This window comes from Miscanthus floridulus, chromosome 10, assembly GCF_019320115.1.
Source record: "Miscanthus floridulus cultivar M001 chromosome 10, ASM1932011v1, whole genome shotgun sequence".
NCBI classification, from domain to species: domain Eukaryota; kingdom Viridiplantae; phylum Streptophyta; class Magnoliopsida; order Poales; family Poaceae; genus Miscanthus; species Miscanthus floridulus.
The window spans coordinates 54989897-55009188 of record NC_089589.1 but is presented as its reverse complement, the minus strand read 5'-3'; the positions used below and the strand labels follow the sequence as shown (position 1 = coordinate 55009188).

The 19292-nt window shown below is 42.5% G+C and overlaps 1 protein-coding gene and 1 long non-coding RNA gene across 2 annotated transcripts; both read left to right on the top strand.

Annotated features, from left to right (window-relative positions):
- Positions 1-12675: 12675 nt before the first annotated feature.
- LOC136488666 (vacuole membrane protein KMS1-like) lies at positions 12676-16085 on the top strand. Its single transcript, XM_066485515.1, has 7 exons — positions 12676-12685; positions 13638-13849; positions 14057-14135; positions 14240-14527; positions 15453-15604; positions 15908-16024; positions 16080-16085. The coding sequence occupies exons 1-7, from the start codon at positions 12679-12681 to the stop codon at positions 16083-16085; spliced, it is 861 nt and encodes a 286-aa protein (XP_066341612.1). The 5' UTR covers positions 12676-12678.
- Positions 16086-16144: 59 nt separating this feature from the next.
- Positions 16145-18929, top strand: LOC136486613 (uncharacterized). The gene is made up of 4 exons (XR_010766898.1): positions 16145-16258; positions 16778-16833; positions 18291-18338; positions 18850-18929. It is a non-coding gene; the product is annotated as an uncharacterized lncRNA (long non-coding RNA).
- Positions 18930-19292: the final 363 nt, after the last annotated feature.

Sequence of the window (19292 nt, the reverse complement as noted above, 5' to 3'; positions counted from 1 at the left end):
ATGGAAAACATGTGGCGAACGGATAATAACCTCAAAACCAAAGTCCTCCGTCTCTGTTGTTTGAGCCATGTAATATTCATGCAATTGGCGCATATATGTTGTCAAATTTTTAAACTCGTGATTGGGAACCAAAAGATTGCCCCTTTCATACTTCATTGCTGGTGTTGCCGTCCCTTGTACATCATAATAGATGGCCACGGCCTCTTCCATGGTTAATTTGGGGTTGTCTTCGACTAACTTCTGTATGTTCCTTAAATCTTTATTGTGTATTTCTTCATCTCTTGTTGTAGCGTATTTATTCTGTGTTTGCCTTTCGAATTCGGACTTCACCAAAAACGGAGGCAGTGAGGCACAGAGATTGAAGAAACTAACACAATCTTCCTTCGAGATATGTACTGTAAATTTTTCTTTCATCAAGGTGGTAACACTGCCACTGAAAGGCCTTTTTCTTTTTTGTTGGTCCACTTTGGGAGCATTACCGACTGAATCCAAGAACCTTTTCTGCGACTGCGAGGATGTCCGTGATCTTGTTTTGGGCTGAGGTGGAGGAGGAGGAGGAGGATGACGACGAGAATTCTATTTTCCCGGCGCTGATGAAGATGGAGGAGGAGGAGGAAGAGTCTCTTTTCTCGGGGCTGATGAAGATGGAGTCGGACGAGGAGGAATAGAAGGAGACCTCTGTCTTCTCAGGGGTGATGGCTCCAGATGAGGAGGGGAGTGATCTCTGTTGGGAGATGGTGAGTGATCATCGCGGGTGGGCGAAGACTCGCAGTCGTCCTCGTCATCAGAGGACAATTGGTGGTCAAGCTTAATGAAGCGCTTGCGCTAGGCCACTTGAGAGCCCTTGTTATGACCAAGTTTTGGCCTGTCTTCCACTACGGGGTACTCAATGGGTATCTTGTTATACTTCTTATAAAGTATTCTGTCAATGGTGACACGAGCGTACCCCAGTGGAACTGGGCGGCCATTAATTGTCCCGTCTCCCATAGGCCAGGCCTGGCCGAGCGCCACCTTGTCCTTTGTCCATTTCTGACGGATGTACAACTTGACATTGACGGGTTCAGTGATGTCATCCACCGGATGAGGCACATTCGCCTCTTGTTCGTCGAGCGGGGTCGATCCGCAGCTGCTGTGACCCCTAAACTGTGGGCTAAAGGCACTAGGAGTAGGGTTTTGTGGTACTACTGACCCTTTGGACAGCAAAATTTGCTTGACTCGCGCTTCAACGGTCGCCTCAATCCGTGCTTCCATTCTATCTTCCATCTCTTTTAGTCTCCTCAAATACTCTACCTCATGTTCCGCTCTACCCCTCAAGCGGCTCCGGTAAGTGTTAGATTCTTGGGGGAATGCTAGTTTCCAAGGAACAACACCGGTTCCTCTAGTGCGACCAGGGTGCTCCTTGGTTCCGAGTGCTTGGGTGAGCACGTCTTTCTCCCTATTAGAAGTGTGAGTCCCTTACCTCACCTCCTCAGTTACCTAGGAGATCCTCTGTATGAGTTCGCTCATGGGTTGATTTGAGGAGCTAAAGCTCCCGTCCTCGGTGTGCCGTACATTTCTCCCCATACAGTATAATACCGATCTAGGCTCCCAATCGGCGGTCTCAACCTGAACGCCTTCCTCAGCAAGGCAATCTATCTTTTGAAGTTCTGCTTCAAATTCTAGCATCTTTTTGGCGTAGCCACGAGAGCCGAGATGATGAGGATTCGTCGCTTTCTGTGAATTCTCCTTATTCTTCCTGCTCAGTTCTAAGTACTCCTCGGATAACCTGTATTCCTTAAAATCCTGCCAGAAGTCCTTCTACTTGCTAAACTGTCCACCATCGAAATCTGGCTCTTTATTTCGGAGGACAAAATTCTTGTACAATGTCCCCTTGAAATTCTTGAAGCATGTCCCCATGATTTCTTTTGCTTTTTTCTTGACTAACTCCCTGTCATATTCGGCTGGGAAAGTGAAATACTCTAGGATCTTTACATCTCATATGTAATCCTTCTCGCTTTCGGGAACCCTCCACCGGTCATCATCTTTCCCAATCCACTTCTTGTACTTAATCGGGATGAAGTCCCTAACAAGTAACCCGAGGATAGTCTTGTATTTGGTCAAAGCTATAGGCGGTGAGAGTGGATCCCCGAATTCATCGAACTCAGCAATGTGCCAGTGTGCATTCCTACCAATAGGAATCTTTGACACGCCTCGCTTGGATCTGGCCTTCCTGCTACCCGAACCCTCTGGCTCCTCGGCCGGCGGAGGCTCCTGCTAGAGACACCAAGTAAGCTATGACCCTCTCAATTGATTAGCGTGTGTGGCTACATAGTGACATGATACCAAAGTTACCAGGCCATCTTGGTCATTTTGACCCAGATCGAGCAGGCCGGACGGGGTCCATGGCTGCTCGTTCTCACCGACCTGATTGACACCGTCATTGTTTATTGGATCATGCGGCTCTCCCGTCCCAGCGATATCAGCTACTTCTTGTTGCCGATCAGTTCTTCGGTGACGGGGTAACAGGCGACAATGAGTCATGGCTGTGACATGATCGTGGTTAGTTTTGGCCGCGGACAACTACTAATAGCATATGTTCATATATATATAATATGTTTAATGCAAAGTCTAATAATAAGTCCACATACAACAAAGTCAAATAATAGCATATGTTCACCTAGAACAAATTCATTGTTTGATTGACCACATACAACAAAGTCCACCTACTGTTCTATGAAACTAAGCTTGCATCAACTTCCAAATAAGAAAAGCGATGACCATAGCCATAAATAAAAGCATGACATCTTTCCAAGACTAAGGAGCAATTCTCCTAATCTTCACATCTCCGGCGGGTGGCTTCTCTTCAATCTCCAGTGCCAGCGGATGGCCATGGTTTGCATTCATTGGACCATAGTAGGCCGGTTGCCCATGGTTTGTAAGGTAGGCTGGATGACTATAGTAGGCCCTCAAAGCTTCAGCTTCTGTATTGTATTTTTTGTGCAAATTACCAGGGTAGCGATTGACTTGAGCATAGCAATCTTCCCAGGTTCGATAAATCCCAGGCATGTGACCAACATGCACTACATATCATGCCATGGTTGCCTATACATTTAAGTAAATTAGGCATGTGGTAAGTGGTAATGGTAACTCACTGAACAAGAGTTATTATTCAAGTTATATGGCCAAACTAAATCTATTTAATGTTCTTTATCCTTGACATTCCATCAAAATCAATTGACACTCTACCTATAGCGATTATACCTGTACACATTTGACAAGAATCCATCATTGCTTAAGCAAGAGCAGAAATTCTTACCTAACTCTTACACAAACAGAACACTCCCTACCGTCATAAATAAGACGTCCACAGTCATTAACGTGTACCTTTGACTGCTAGTTTCCATTGCTTGCAATAATTACAAAGTACAGAGATATCATAACATTATGCAACTACTATTTGAGACAGATATGCTCATATCATTGTCACATATTCAATCTAACTATGTCAAGAGGTGTTGATGATCAATGTTTAAATACTTAGAACAGACAGTGAAGGTGCATATATGTAAAGGATATATTTATTTAGATACTACAATAGGAAAGTTTTAACAAGAACAATATATTTATTTAGATAGTAATGAAATACATCAAAAAATTACAAAAAATTAGAAATAAGTTACATATATGATAACAAAGACCTTACATGTGTGCACCATTTTTGTGAACTACGATGCATAACGATATATGTGGTTTGTTGTGAGAGAAAAACATTGTATCATGACTGATAAGGCCTGGCTGAAACCAACATGCATGGAGAGGCTAGCTCCTGGCCGAGGGCCATTTTATAGGGGCTAGCAGTCATGGTACATTTTTATTTCTAAACTAAAGTTGTCGGGGTAGGTGGGAGCAGTGTTCCAATTGTTGTGGTCATGGAAGCACCGTTGGCATATGAGGAGCATCTACACATCACTGTCCGTTTTAGTTTAAAAACCGACAGTGATAGAAGCTATCACTATCGGTTTTAAAACCAAAACCGACAGTGAAGGGCCTTGCTGCCATCTTTTAGTAAAAAAATATAAAAAAACACTGTCAGTTTGGAGCCTACCATCGTAGCCTTTTGTAAAAAATATAAAAAGTTTGGCCCGCCTGAGATTCGAGCGCGGGTCACGGGGTCGAGAGTGCGCGGCCTTAACCGCTGAGTTAGGATAGGGAGTTCGGTTAGAATGGTTTTATTTTTTTTCTTTTATCCCATCGTAATGCACTACTAAATAATAAATGCAAAATAAAAAAGTTTGGTCCGCCTGGGATTCGAGCAAAGGTCTCAGAGTACAGAGTGCGCGGCCTTAACCGCTGAGCTATGATAGGGAGTTCGGTTAGTTTGCTTTTCGTTATTTATTTATTAATAGAAATATTGCAGTTAGTTTATATTCTAAAATAACACAAAAAATTGTGTCTTGATTATTTAATTCTATGATAATTAAATAATGGTCTATAATTATCAAATAATAGTGTTTGTGAACATCATCTTAATATTTGATTACACAGTCAATAATTAAATTATCGAGATGCGCACAAAATATAAATTAAATATTCAGTGCAAATTACTGATACAACATCTGCATAATGATTATATAGTTAACAATAATCTAACTATCTTTAGGTGCATCAATAATGAGGGCCTCATTGTGATCAATTCGTACGTAAGCAGGTTCGTCACCATCTTGAAGGATAGGTAGGGGTACGTTCGCCCCAAATGGATGCATTTCCTGATAGCCCCTGTAGTCTTCTTCGTCCGTCACTCCATTGACACCGACAATCTTCCTTTTCCCTTCTAGGACTACTTTTAGCCTTCCTTTTGTCTTGTTGTCCCTTGCATAGAAGACTTGCATAACATCTCTTGCAAGAACAAAGGGGTCGTCTCTATATGCAGTCTTAGTGAGATCAACGGTTGTGAACCCTTCGCTGTCAGTGTTGATTTCCTCGAGCCAGACCCACTGGCAGCGAAAAAGAGCTACCTTCAACGGACCGTAGGCTAGCTCCCATATCTCCTCTATGAAACCATAGTATGTCGCCTGCACGTTGCCGTTCTCGTCGTGAGCATCAAAACGAACACCACAATTTTGGTATGTGCTCTTTCCATCTTGCTTTTTTGAGTAAAATGTGAATCCAATGATCTCACACCCTTGGTACTTAAGATATGTACTCGAAGGCCCCTTGGCTAAGGCATCCAGTTGATTACCCAACTTTATTCCAACCAAACGACGTTGCAACCAGCTGACAAATTCCTCCTTATGTTTTTTATCCAGCCAAGCCTGTGACCTGCTCGGATACATAGTTTGTAGCGATTGCCTATGCTCGTCAATGTATGGCATCACACCCGTGGCTTGCTAGAGAATAGCGAACTATGCCTATCTGAAAAAAACAGGGTCGTCTACTGTAACAGATTTCTCCCCGATCGTTCCTTTGCCACGTAGTCTTCCCTCATGATGAGATTCTAGAACTCTGACCCTTTTGATGTCTAGATAATATGTACAGAACTCAATGGCCTCCTCCGTTGACCATCCTTCAACCATACCCCTTTCTGGCCTAAATCTGTTCCTAACATACCTCCTGAAAACTTTCATCAATCTTTCGAAAGGAAACATCTGATGTAGGTATATTGGGCCAAGGGCTCTAATTTGGTCAACAAGATGAATGAGCAGATGCAATGAGATATCAAAGTAAGTCGGTAGGAAATGCATCTCAAGCCTAACGAGAGTTTTGGCTATGTCCCGCTGCAGCTGCTCTAGCGTGGACACATCAATGATCTTTTTTGAGATCGTGTTGAAGAACGAGCAAAGCTTTATGATTGGGGAACGGGCCTTTGGGGGGAGGATACCACGTAGGACAACAGGGAGCAGCTAAGTCATAATGACATGATAGTCATGGGCCTTCATAGGGCCATAGTTGAACTTGAGTTCTCTCATGTTCACTAGCCTCTTCGGGTTCGCACAGTAGCCCGTCGGGACTTTGAGTTCATTGAAGAAAGAAATAAGCGTACGCTTTTCTTCCTTCTTCAATGTCCATGACGCAACTGGAAGTTCGAACTGGCCATTCTCTAGCTCCACGGGATGCAGCTCCTTCCTGATTCCCAAGTGTTGCATGTCTAGGCGTGTGGCTAGTGAATCCTTCGATGTCCCCCCGGTGTCCATCAAGGTGTTAAGAGTGTTAGCGCACATGTTTTTAGTGATGTGCATGGGATCAAGACAGTAGCGTACACTCAGAAATGGCCAGTAAGGTAGTTTCCAGAAAACTGATTTTTTCTTCCAAACGCTCCCATCAGGCACTGCTACTGCATTGTCCCCTTTCCCAAGGACAACCTCCAGTTTGTTGAGTTCTCGAAGTATCGTAGGCCCGTCTCGATATTTTGGAGCTAAGCGTTTCTCAATAGCACCGTTGAAATCTTTTCTGTTCCTGTGGTAAGGGTGGTCCTTAGGTAGGAACCTACGGTGTCCCATATAAACTATCTTTGAGTTATTTGGTAGATTTACCGCATCGGTGTCGTCCAAGCACTCGACACATCCAGTATAGCCTTTTGTCTTCTCTCCGGACAACGAACCTCGACCTGGCAGGTCGGTGATTGTAGCAATAAGTACTCCCTTGATCGTGACATGTTCCTTTTTGTACTCGTCCCAAACATCCGGCACACCCTTTTCAAACATCTCCACTAGTTCATCGATCACTGGTTCCAGAAACACATCGATGTTATTCCTAGGCTGTCTTGGCCCTTGGATCAGTAGTGGCATCTAGATGTACGACCACTTCATACAGACCCAAGGTGGAAGGTTGTATATACAGAGCGTCACTGGCCAGGTGCTATGATTGCTTCTAACCTGGTCGAAAGGATTCATCCCATCTGTGCTCAAAGCAAACCAAAGGTGCCTTACCTCTCCACCGATGTCCTTATAGAACATAGTATTGATAGTCCTCCAGTCATGCCCATCGGTGGGGTGCCTCATCATTGTATCTTTCTTACGCTCTTCGCCATGCCAGCGCAATAGCTTGGCTGACTTTGCACATGCAAATAGCCTATGCACCCGGGGAGCTATAGAGAAATACCAAATGACCTTTACGGACCTCCTCTGGTCTTGGTACCCTCATCTGATGGCCCTTCCTTGTACTGTGGAGCTTCACACTTGGGGCACTTGTCCAAGTCTTTGTATTTTTCTCCACGGTACAATATGCAATCATTGGAACACGCGTGGATTTTTTCAACCTCGAGGCCGATGGGGCAGATCATTTGCTTGGCCAAGTATGTCTTTTTTGGCAACTCATTTTTTTTCTGGGAGCATTTTCCTTATTATACCTAACAACTGATCGAAGCCTTTATCGCTCAATCCGTTTGTCGATTTGAACTCTAACAGCATGATGTCGACTTCCAGTTTGCTCATTGGACAATTCCTATACAATGGTCGGACCGCGCGTCTCGCCTTCTTTCGTTGGCTCGGGACAGCTGTATCTACAGATGCCCTCGGATCCTCTGCCGACCACTCTCTGCCGACGTTTTCGGCGCCAACGTCTAGAGCGGATTGCTCCGTTTGCAGCCGCGGTTCTTTAGCACCGACTGGGCATAACCTTTTGGTTGATGCCTCGCTGCGAAAAGATGGTTATTCATCACTAATTTCAAGATTACCGGTGGTCGGCGTGAACTAAGGATGCTATACTTACGTGTTTGATCGCCGGACAGAAGCTTTAAACTGACGCGGCTTGCCAGAGCTCCCTTGCCCTATGGTCGCTGCTCCTGTCTTGGAGAAGCCCGGGGGTGGTCGGCTCGTTGTGGTTGTTTTCCCCGTTGGAGCCTCCTGTTCAGGCTTCGGGACTTTGTCACTAGCTCCGCTAGACGCCCTGGTGGTCGGACTTGGGGGCGCCATGCGTGCAGCCCTTTGTTGGAGCATTCCCTCCTCCTCCTCATCAGAAGATGGGGGTGCCACATACTTTCGGCTACTGGAGTGTGTGGCGGGCTCCCCAATCTTCACCCCACTTTGCATGCGAGGGAGGTGGTGCGGCTGTCTTTCTTTTCTTCTTGGTCAGCTCCTTGTGAATCGGCTGTTTCCCACCCTCCGATTGCTTGCGCTTGGGGGGAACCACCTCTTCTTCGCTATCCAACTCGGATGACTTGCTGTCATCCAGAGTCGGATCTGCTTATTGTTGGTCCCTGGTCGGCCATGCATCCTTAGCTGTCGGCCAGGTGGCGTCTGGTACGCTGGAGAAGTACGCCGCTCGGTCCTGCGACTAAACATCCAAGATATGATTACAACATTGCAACTGGCATAGTAGTACTGGCTAAGCTGGTCGGATCACTTGCCTCTGGTCGCGGGTTTGAAAGGTTGTATGGCCTTTGTTGCCCCAAATTCCTCAATGGTCTTGAGGTTGCGAAGAACTTCTGCAGCCGAAAGTAGGCGTCGTCCTTTTCTAATTTCTCGGGTGCCTCCCGAGTTACATCGTCCTCCCCTACGAATTCATACGTGGGGATGACCCTCTCCTTGCTTGGTTGGATTCGGCGGCATACGAAACTAACCGCAATGCCAACTCCATCCAACTTGATTGTCTTCAGGATATCCAGCAGCTCCTCCACCTGATTCATCTCCTCACCGGTCGGCCTTGCTGACCAGTTTGCATTTGGCACAGCATAATGGTCGATGTCGGCCGCAATGCTTGGCTCCCAATTCCGGACATAGAACCACTTTGCATACCACCCTTTCAATGAAGTATTGAGTGGGATGTCGATGTATTGATTTGCCATCCCACCCCGCAACTGCAAGTATACAACGCCGACCACCTTGGGCGACCCTTTCCCAGCGAATGGTTTCAGACAGAAGAAATGACGGAACAGATTGAAATGTTGCGTGATGGCGAGGAAGGCTTCACATAGATTGATGAAGATGGAGATATGAAGAATGCTATTTGGATTCAGATGACAGAGGCTAATGCCACAATATTCGAGCAAATTACGTAGGAAGGGATGGGTAGGAAGTCCAAATCCCTGAACAAAATAGGCTTCGAAAACAACAATCTCATGGGTGTTAGGGGTCGGAAATAGCTCACCCGTTGCAGGGCGCCATTCTGCGGTTTCCCTGTCAGGGATGATGCCTTCCATAACCATTCTGTTGAGATCCGATTCGGTGAGGATTGATTTGATCCACTCTAGATTGCGGCGAGTTTGGCCGGCGTTCGCCATCAATTCCTTCTCAGATTTCTTTGGGCTCGTACGGTTGCGCTTCATCCCCTTGGCCATGGCTAAGATTTGGAAGGGGAAGGAAGCGATTGGGTTTGTTCGTGCGATAGAGAGCCCTAATGACGGAGCAGTTGATAGACTTGGACACGAATGTGCGAGGAAGACGAAGTGACAGTAAAAAGTGGGGGCTTTCGCCGCTGACGGTGGAGTTTATAACGGTTCCCCCCGTCTCTTCGCAGTCCAGGGTTTTTTTGGCAACTGTGCCACATCGTGTGGATGGCTGTTGGGCCTTTGAGTGGGCCTTTTTGGTTTTCCACTGAAGCAGGCCTCTTTAACCTGCAGGTGCTAAGCACACTCCACTTCTTTGATCCTTGAGCATATTTTGATTTCCCTTTTTTGACCCTGCTACAAGATGTTTCTTCATCTTCTAGTAGGTTCGAGGACTAAGTGTGTACACTTCACCTTGCGGTGAGTGTACTGTTATTCTTTTGTCATTGGTTCTCAGCTAAGCTGGATCTAGTTTTGTGTTCGACTACGAGATTTTTCCTTTTTGATCCTGGTACAAGATGTTTCTTCATCTTCTAGCAGGCTCGAGGACTAATTGTGTACACTTCACCTTGAGGTGAGTGTACTATATTTCTTTTTTCAAGGTTGTCAGCTAAGCTGGGATCTGGCTGGGTGATCGGCTAGCATCTGGAATCTTCTATTTTTTATTCTAGCACTAGATGAATTCTTCACCTACCGTCAGGCTCGGGGACTCAGTGTGTACACTGCACCTTGCGATGCATGTACTGTTTTGGCAATGGCCCAAGCTTCCTTATTGACTAAGTCATAGATGATAATCATCTAACATCGCAAATGGCACCTAAGTGTGTACACTTTACCTAAGGTAAAAAATTTTAAATTTAATCTTGAGCTCCTTACATCCTTCTGGCAAGCCTTACTTGAGCAAGTTCGAGGTCTGCAGACCAGTTAAACTGGTCGGCTTTTTATTTTCTTCGATTGGCTACTAGTTAAACTGGTCGGACTACCAGTTAAACTGGTCAGATTACCAGTTAGACTGGTCGGCTTCAAGCTGGACTGCTCAAACATGATCAAGACGGCGTTGCTCAGCGGATACAAGGTGCTCGGGGACTAGCTGTGGGGGGTATAACCCTGGGTACCCACGACGCAAGACATGGGCCACACCATCAGGGATGGTCCAGCCCACAAGATCAAGGCTTGCGGTGCAAGGCACTGCTCGACGTACACCGCAAGGCTTCAGGAAGGAATCTTGAAGATAGACAGATATCTGATCAGATATGCTAGATATCATATTCTAATATGATTATCATGCAACCGACTAGGTTTAGATCTAACCGACCTGTAACCCTACCCCCTAGCTATATAAGGCAGGTAGGGGACCCCCTCCAATTCACCTCATCATACATACAATCAATACAAGCCAACAGAACACAGGACGTAGGGTTTTACGTCGCATTGACGGTCTGAACCTGTCTAAATCTTGTGTCTCTGTTGTCATCTAGTTCCTGATCATGTGCACCTCTACCGTACAATCTACCATCATGGATATACCCCTCGGTGGACTATCGACGATATCCCGTCGACAGGATCCCTAAAGCTCTGCTAAGAGGAACCTTGTCAAGGAAGCGTGTGCCTCGCTAGATTGCCCTTTATCGGCTAGCAAGCCTAGGGTGCCTCCTCTAGTTATGAATCAGAGTGATGAATGCTGTGCATACCCCTGGTGGCTTCTGGATTTTTTATGGAACCATTCCATGAGTAGTTTGAGAAAATCTTAATCTTACTTTGTTATCGCACTATTCTATTTAGTCAAAACATTTTGCAATTACTGATACTAATATAAAACAAATTATGCCATGCAATTTCAGGTCCAAACGGGCTAGTGTGGCCTAGAGAAGGGCCAGGGCCAGCCTAGTCGTGGCAAAACGCATGAGGGGGGCGATGGCCTCCCCCGGACGGCTGTACCTCTTCCTAAGCAGGAGTATGCATCCAATTAGAGTCTGAATAAGATAGAGAAGAATAAATTTAAATTTGAAAGATAGAATGTGTTTAGAAAACCCAGAGTCCAAATCTATATATAAAGACTCTACCCCTGGTTTGCTTAGGGAATGAGTCTTAAGTTGTTTTCATATCAATCAAGCAAGAAATAAATGATTATTCATCGAGCTTTCGTGAATTCCTGCTCTCCTGTGCCAGCCCTCCACTAGCACAGTTGCTACCTATCCTAGGTCGTCACTTCATGTCGCTCATCCACCTACCTCCTTCCCCTACAATATACACAACCCATCACCCACCATTATAGACAAATCACATCAGGTATCCAGAGACTAGGTATCCATGGTTGACGACACCACCATTACTCTAAGCGCCATCGACATTATGGCATTGCTCAAGAAGCTCATTGTCAACACCAACACTCGCTTTAACCAGATTCAACGCCGCTAGGAAAACGTTAACACCTGCCATATCTCCACGGATCAAGGCAACACTAAGTCCACCAAAGACGACAATGACGTTGCAGCCACTAAATCTGCTGCCATGGCCAAGGAGGAGCACGTATGTAACACCCTGTGTTTTCATCATGTTAAAATTCACTAAAATTTTGAACTTTTAAAAATTTTACAACAAATTAAAACTTGATTAGTTTATTTTCTGCAAAACCATTTTGAAAATCTTTTTTCCAAAAACCTTGCATCAAAATCTACCATATGCATTTTGTGTTTTTGAATGCTTGTGTGCTTCTCTAGAATTTATGTGTGGCACTAAAAATATCTCCTTGAATTTCTATTCCATCCCACCTTGAATCCAATTCAAATTAAGACAGACAAGCCGGACATGCTCCTCGAGCGGAACCACCGTCCACGTCGCCCGAAATTCCCACCACCCACCACCGTCCGATCTGTCATCGTATGGCCAAGATTGCTTATAGCCGCTTCCGTTAGAATCAGCTTCTTATAACTCTTCGTCGTCGCAGTTGCTCTGGCTAGCTTCTGCAGCTTCTCGTCAGGACCCCAACCACTAAATATATACCTGGCTCCCGCTTCTCATTCCCTCATTCCAGATTCTTCTCCTGACTTCCTCCTCTCTCCCCATCGGTCTCTCTCTGTCCCGATGCACGGAGGGGCGACAACGGCACCGCCGGATGCGACTGTTGTGCGGCGGCGGGCGCCGCCCTCCTTCGCCTCCTCCTCCTCCTCCTCCGTCCAACCTCGGCTGCCTCTCACCTCCGTTTTCCCCTCCCCTTTCTCTCTCTCCTTTCCTTTTGATGGCGTGACCGACCAAACCCTAGCTGCGCCATCGATATCCTCGTATGGAGGTACGACATCCTCTATCTCTCTCTGACCCTTTCACTTTCCATGCTCGTGGAGGTTGGTCGCGATTGCAACGCGGCGGCGGCAGCGGCAGAGGGGAGGGACCTAGAGCTGCGCCATGGGGCCTACGGTCGGCGCCGGCGAGACAAGACCATGTCAGGTGAGTGAGTCGATCGGCTCGCAAGGCTCTAGGAGGGGTCGTGTTGTTTGGTCCGCCCATTGTTCTTGGAGATACGCCGTCTCGTTTAGTTCTTGGGTTTTAAATCATCTTGCGTTGTTCATACTTGACATCTGTGGTGTGGAATTATGGAAATCGTTGTTGCTACTCTAGCTGCGAATGCGTGTCTTTGAGGTTTTCTGTTTTTTTCCTACAAATTCGGATTGGCGATACGTATAACCCCTTCTATTTTAGGGAAACACAGTGACTTTTTTGTTTGGTTTATTTATTTTCTTGCCCGCCCGTGATTCAGAGCAGAGTAGAACCGTTATTTTGAGTAGCGAAATTGCGTGCTTGGTATCGGTTCTTTCAATCTGTGATTTTGTTTTATTCAAGCATTGGATGCTTTTAGAACACACCTTTTGAAGGTTAAAACTTAAAAACTGAGGTTTTCCACGATTTCAAGTTAGATTTTTAGATAGTATTTTGGCGGTTGGCGTCTGATTGAATTATCTTTATTTACTTGATTTTTTTTCTTCGGACTTATTTTTACATGATAAAATATTGGCATCTAGGAGTGGTAATTTTACTATTTTGTTTTTTCCTCTGCTGCCTTGCCCTTGTGGCAGGATTTCAATGCAAATTTAGTTTTCCAGCTCGAAGACAAATACAAATGCCACCGCCACAAAGCCTCCTTTCTTCGAAAAACTGTGTTATGGAAGGGTAGCTGCCATTTTTTTCCCCATGCGTTGCAAAACTTGCGGAATTTCGATTTACTATATGTGAACAAGTTACCTAGAATGTTAGTAATAATTTGGAGTGTGTGTTGGATTCTCCATACGGCACTACAGGATGAGATGAAACCATGATTTTTATTAACACTTCGCTAACTGAACGAATAATGAGATATACTGCGGTGTAGTCCATGCTCTAACCAGTGCACTTTATATTTCAGAGCTCCGGGAAAAACATCGTGTGGACCTGGAGAGACTAACAATTACATCAAGACCATTCAAGACATTGGCATTCTTTGTGTTAGCCATTGCTCAGAGTTTGGAAAGAACGTGTTCATCTGTTCTGAAAAAAGGTTCTCGGTTAAAAATCGCAATGCTTTTGGTTGCTGCTACTTGGGTTCTGCTCTTGTTCACTGATGGCCTGCATGAAAAGGTACCGTCTTCTTTCAAATTAATTAGAACATCTGTATATCACAGGATATTTGAAGCAAAATATTATTGATGTGACCAATCTATAACAATGTAGATGAAATTCTCTTGAACAATATGGAAACAAATTTGCTAAATGGCAGATAATTTTAGGTCTTCCCTAAATATATATAGCAGCTTGGATAAACATGGTATGTTGTCATTGATGCAGCATCTACAGGAGCTACTTTGGTATGTCAGGTTTGGATTGTGGTGGATCATACTAGGGGTCGCTTCATCGATTGGATTAGGTAATTACAAATAGTTTCAGATGTGGTGAAATTGTGCACTAGGAGTTTAATTAGTTGATTTAAATATAACAAGAGTTTCTGCTTACACTGTAATTATCTTGCAGGTTCTGGTTTGCACACTTTCATAATGTATTTAGGTCCCCATGTTGCCTTGTTTACTATCAAAGCGGTTCAGTGTGGTAGGGTTGATTTAAAAAGTGCTCCTTATGACACTATTCTCCTTAAAAGGAGCCCATCCTGGTTGGAGAAAGACTGTCTGCAGTTTGGACCCCCAATTTATCATGAAACAATTCCATTCATCAAAATACTGCAAGAAGTTTGTCTCGAAGCTGTTCTTTGGGGCATTGGAACTGCGCTTGGAGAGCTTCCTCCATATTTCCTCTCAAGAGCAGGTTTTGTTCATACTGCTCTGCATACTAACTATAGCATAATTTACTTGATTATTACAGCTATTTCCTCTTGCTTGTCCACTTGATCCGTCTCTTCCACTTTGAGTCATTGCCTCATGCCCTCATCAGTTGTCCAAGGGCTGGTTAAAAAAATACAATTCTACCTCCTGCCTATTTTTTGATAATAATACCACCTTTCATTGAAGCATACTTGTGCTCGGATTTCCTGGCCAGAGTAGCAAACTAAAATTGTGTAATAGTCTTCTTGTTCTTCTTAGACAATGGAATAGAAATATCCCAGCCTCCACATTGTGAGATGCTTTAGGCGGTCCTTATTAGAATAGGTGCAAAAGCAGTAAAAGGAAAACAAAATGCTTAATAACAGCGATCTACAGCCATTATAAACCAAGTCTGCTGGTTCTGTAACTAAAGAAACAAATATAAGATATGTGCAAGAGAATGCAGCATTTTTCATTGAATACTTTTTTTCCTTGTCTCCTTTTAGTTTTGTAGATATAAACAATACTTTTTTTTCCTTCTCCTTTTAGTTTTGTAGATATAAACAATGATGTCTTCATATTGTTATACATGAAAATGAAAATGGTAACCATCTTATTAGCTTATATCACAGGCTAAGTCCCCCTTCTACTAAGAAATTGAAATCATTTATGATCCATGGGGCTTATATAGGTATCAAAGGAATAGTGAGCTTGTTTATATCCAAAAAGTTTTACAGCTCTGCTGCCAGCAGGGTTATCTAGCTTACAAGTTAACCACAACAATCCATCATATAAAGTTAAATTTAGGATCAATGTACCTTACAAGATTGTGCCATTGGTTAAAGGCATCAACTTCAATGATGCAGTAAGCCCATTTTTTTTCTAAGTATGTGTTATGTTGCTGACTCCTTTTAAATAATGAACCACAGCTAGCATGTCAGGCCGCGTAATTGATGAGTTGGAAGATTTGGATGCTTCCATTTCAGAAGGTTTTCTATCATCAACTTTGCGCCAGGCCAAAAGATGGCTCATGTCTCATTCACAGCATTTAAGCTTCACTCTAATATTCCTACTTGCTTCGGTTAGTATCATTTTGTTGACATTTAAAATTTGTTTGTTCAAGTCATATTTTAGTATGTTGCATTTTTACCCTACTTGTTGACTTGCCTTGTAGCACCTTGTCAATTTAGACTGTAATAAGGTGAAGGCCCATTTAAATCGTTGAAGAAACTCACATTCACTCTTTTCTGACATTTGCATGACATATTATTGTTAAATCTATTGAATTTTTGGTCGCACCGAAGTTTTATACTTATTGACATATTATTCCTTTCCTTATGAGATGTATGACATGGAGAAACTGTATAATTATTTCTTCTGTCAGGTGCCAAACCCTCTATTTGATCTTGCCGGTATGTTGTTTGGACAATTCAACATCCCTTTCTGGAAGTTTTTTCTAGCAACTTTGATTGGAAAGGCTATTGTTAAAGCTTGTATCCAGGTTCGTCAAACTTCTTGGTGGAATTCATATATTTGCGTTTTGCTGTGAATTGTAGTCATAGTATCATGCAGATTTCTTCTCATCTCCGTTAAGACAACTGACTGTCATTTACAAATCACTTATGTAGACCACGCCCAAGATTGTTGGGATAGGGATTATGGTGGTTTCAGATGACAGATTTGTCTGTACCTTCTTTGTCTTTGGGGAGGAAATATATAGTCCTCGTCATAATTTGTAAGTATTCTTCTATCTGCAGCATGGACTTCTTCCATTTTCATAGATAAGTGTTTCTAAATGCGTTCAGTATTATATGATTTACCTTTAGTTACCAAGTGTTCTTCAATCTACAGCATGACCGAGTGATTATTGGTGCTGTAGCATAATTTTGGTGCTCCTATGTATGAGACTGAAGTTTCTTTTCAAATTATATGTGTATGTGCGTGCTTGCTTTGCCCCTAATAGTTGTTTTCATGATATAGTGCCCGTTTTTATATGTATAATCTATTTATTTAGCATGATATGTCAAGCATAAATTTCATAATTATATCTTCAACACAATGATATTCATTAATAAATAGAACGTTTGAGACGGTGCTTATGTATAATTTATTTATCATGGATGTGTCAATAACAAATTCCTTAGTTATTTTCAATACAATGAGCGTTATTAGTAAATAGAATATTTGAAGAGAATATTTGAAGTAGTGCTAATTCCCGGTGCTGTTTTTTTATACATGTTTTTTATGTGGACAGGTTGTGGTAAATCTCATTCCTTTGGAAACCAATGGAGCTACAGGCAATATATATAGGTGTGTGTAGCCTTGCTAAAGTATGTTCAGTTATTGTTGATTCTTAGATATCTATTGCACTCCTTTTGGGGTTTTTTATACTATACACATTACTATGGATCTTGCTTCTTGCCATGTGAAAAGAGCAGTTAAATGATAAATATCTGTTCCACTTAACTGTTGTTTCTAGAATTTTATGCCATCAATTTAGGTGTGCTTCCCTAGATTTGTGTATCTATGATAAAAAACAGGTCACCCTCCATGTGTACAGCCACATCATGGCTGTCAACTAAATTTTTTTTCTCCCATGTCAGGTTCATGTTGCTGTCATTTTTATCCAAAAGTTTGTCCATTGTTGTACATCTAACCCCCCCAATTTAGCTTCTTGCCATGTGAAGAGAGCAGTTAAATGATAAATATCTGTTCCACTTAACTGTTGTTTCTAGAATTTTATGCCATCAATTTAGGTGTGCTTCCCTAGATTTGTGTATCTATGATAAAAAACAGGTCACCCTCCATGTGTACAGCCACATCATGGTTGTCAACTAATTTTTTTTTCTCCCATGTCAGGTTCATGTTGCTGTCATTTTTATCCAAAACTTTGTCCATTGTTTGACATTTAGCCCTCCCAATTTATTTTCGTACGATGTATTTGATTTCAAATTCTCCGGTGTGCCTATGACTGTCCATTCGAACTTAGGTCGATAACTATTCATATGTCAGCCGCTATCTATGTTTGATTGCAAGAAAGGGATAGAGTTAACATGCTCACCCTATTTAAGTTCTTTTATGCTCTCAACAATTTAACTGTATCTTATCTGCTGCTAAGTCAGGGTCATTTCTGTGTGTACGTGATTGAAAAGGTGTTCTCTCCTTACTTTAGGTCCATGAATATTATCCGAAACGTACCATTCATTCTTTTCTTACTCGAGTATTACAAGTAATGATCCATATAAATCGACATTAAGAGACAAGACAGTATGCATCCACAAATTAATATTCGTACACATAATTGTTTCAACTATTTTCATAAGACACTATTTTTTTAACAGCATGTCAGCAAGAGTATTCATATACTTTGTAGAACTTTCTCTAGAGTCAATTTGACTGAATATATTATCTTAGGTACCATTAGGTACCTTACATGGTTAGATCTATTTCTTTTGTATTGACCTTTCTCGAAATATAAAAGATGATGATAAGCTTCAAATCATGTATTTGTTTACTTTATGGAAATGGCAGAACAGAAGCCTATAGAACCCATCAATTTGAAACATGCTCATGCGCAGTTGGTCCAGTATTCAGTTTCATTAGTAGGAGTTCCTTTTTAATTATTCTCTGTATATTCATTAGTAGGAGTTCTTTTTTTATTATTCTCTGTATATTCAGTGTGTTCCTTGGATTAGGATATAGAGCCCTAATTGGATTAGGATATAGAACACTAATAAGGTTTCATATGGCCGTCCTTGCTTTTTCAGGCAATGCACCATAGCATTTGTAGACCTTTTTGCAGATTTCACATAAAGGTACTACTTTTTAATTTACCATTGTTACAGTTTCGTCAGCCTCATCGAACCATGCTTATGTGCAATTACAGTATTTCCCTTTACCCAACGAAGCGTTATTGAGCAAAACTATAATATGATTCTTATTGAATAGTTTTTTTTCTTGTGGGGATATTTTACAAACTATATTTTGGTAACCAGTATGCTTTATTTGTGTATTGCAACACAAGAGACCGACCGTGTAATGGAGATTAGAAACAAACAGGATCTTAGGAGGAGCCATTGATGTTCCAATTTTACAGCTTCCTTTTCCAACCTTGCCGATGCTACTGACAACTTCAGGGTTCCTTCCTGGTGCCTACTGTAGGATGTAAACTTCTTCCTTGTTTTTAAATTGGCATATTTATTGCAATATATTAGTTATGTGTTGTCCGATTCTGCCTATTGCATTTGTAAATTGTCTCCACCATACAACTAGATTACCCAAATACAATTATTTCTTCAGTCAGTAATTTCTTTTCCCTCCAACCAGGTTACAGTAGTTACGAAGGTGGCGGCTTCACTGAAACATGTGCGGGATCATACATGTCAGATGACTCAGATTTCCCAAAGCATCTCCCTGTGTGCCATTATAAAAGATCGTAATTCCCTGTGTGCCCCTGAAAAAACTCAGCGGTCTTCAGCGCCACTACTTCAACTTTTTCGTGTCATCCATGCTACTTCCGTCAGTTTGGGCTCTAACGCCGTCAAACTGCAGGTGTGAAAAGACGAAAATGCCCTTAAGTTCAAATATGTTATTAATTTTTTTTGAGCATTTTAACGACTTCAAATGAAAAAACTCAAAACTAGAAAGTTGTAGATCTCGTCGAGATCTATAATTTTCATATAAATTTTTTTTTTCATTTAATTTCGCAAAAAAAATAATATAATTTTTCTAAGATATATTAATCATATCAAATCATATTTTTTTGTGAA

Excerpts from the sequence above, each read along its gene's own strand:
- LOC136488666 (XM_066485515.1), top strand. Across the intron at positions 13,850-14,056 it reads CTGATGGCCTGCATGAAAAG|CATCTACAGGAGCTACTTTG; the intron begins GTACCGTCTTCT and ends TCATTGATGCAG. Across the intron at positions 14,528-15,452 it reads ATATTTCCTCTCAAGAGCAG|CTAGCATGTCAGGCCGCGTA; the intron begins GTTTTGTTCATA and ends AATGAACCACAG.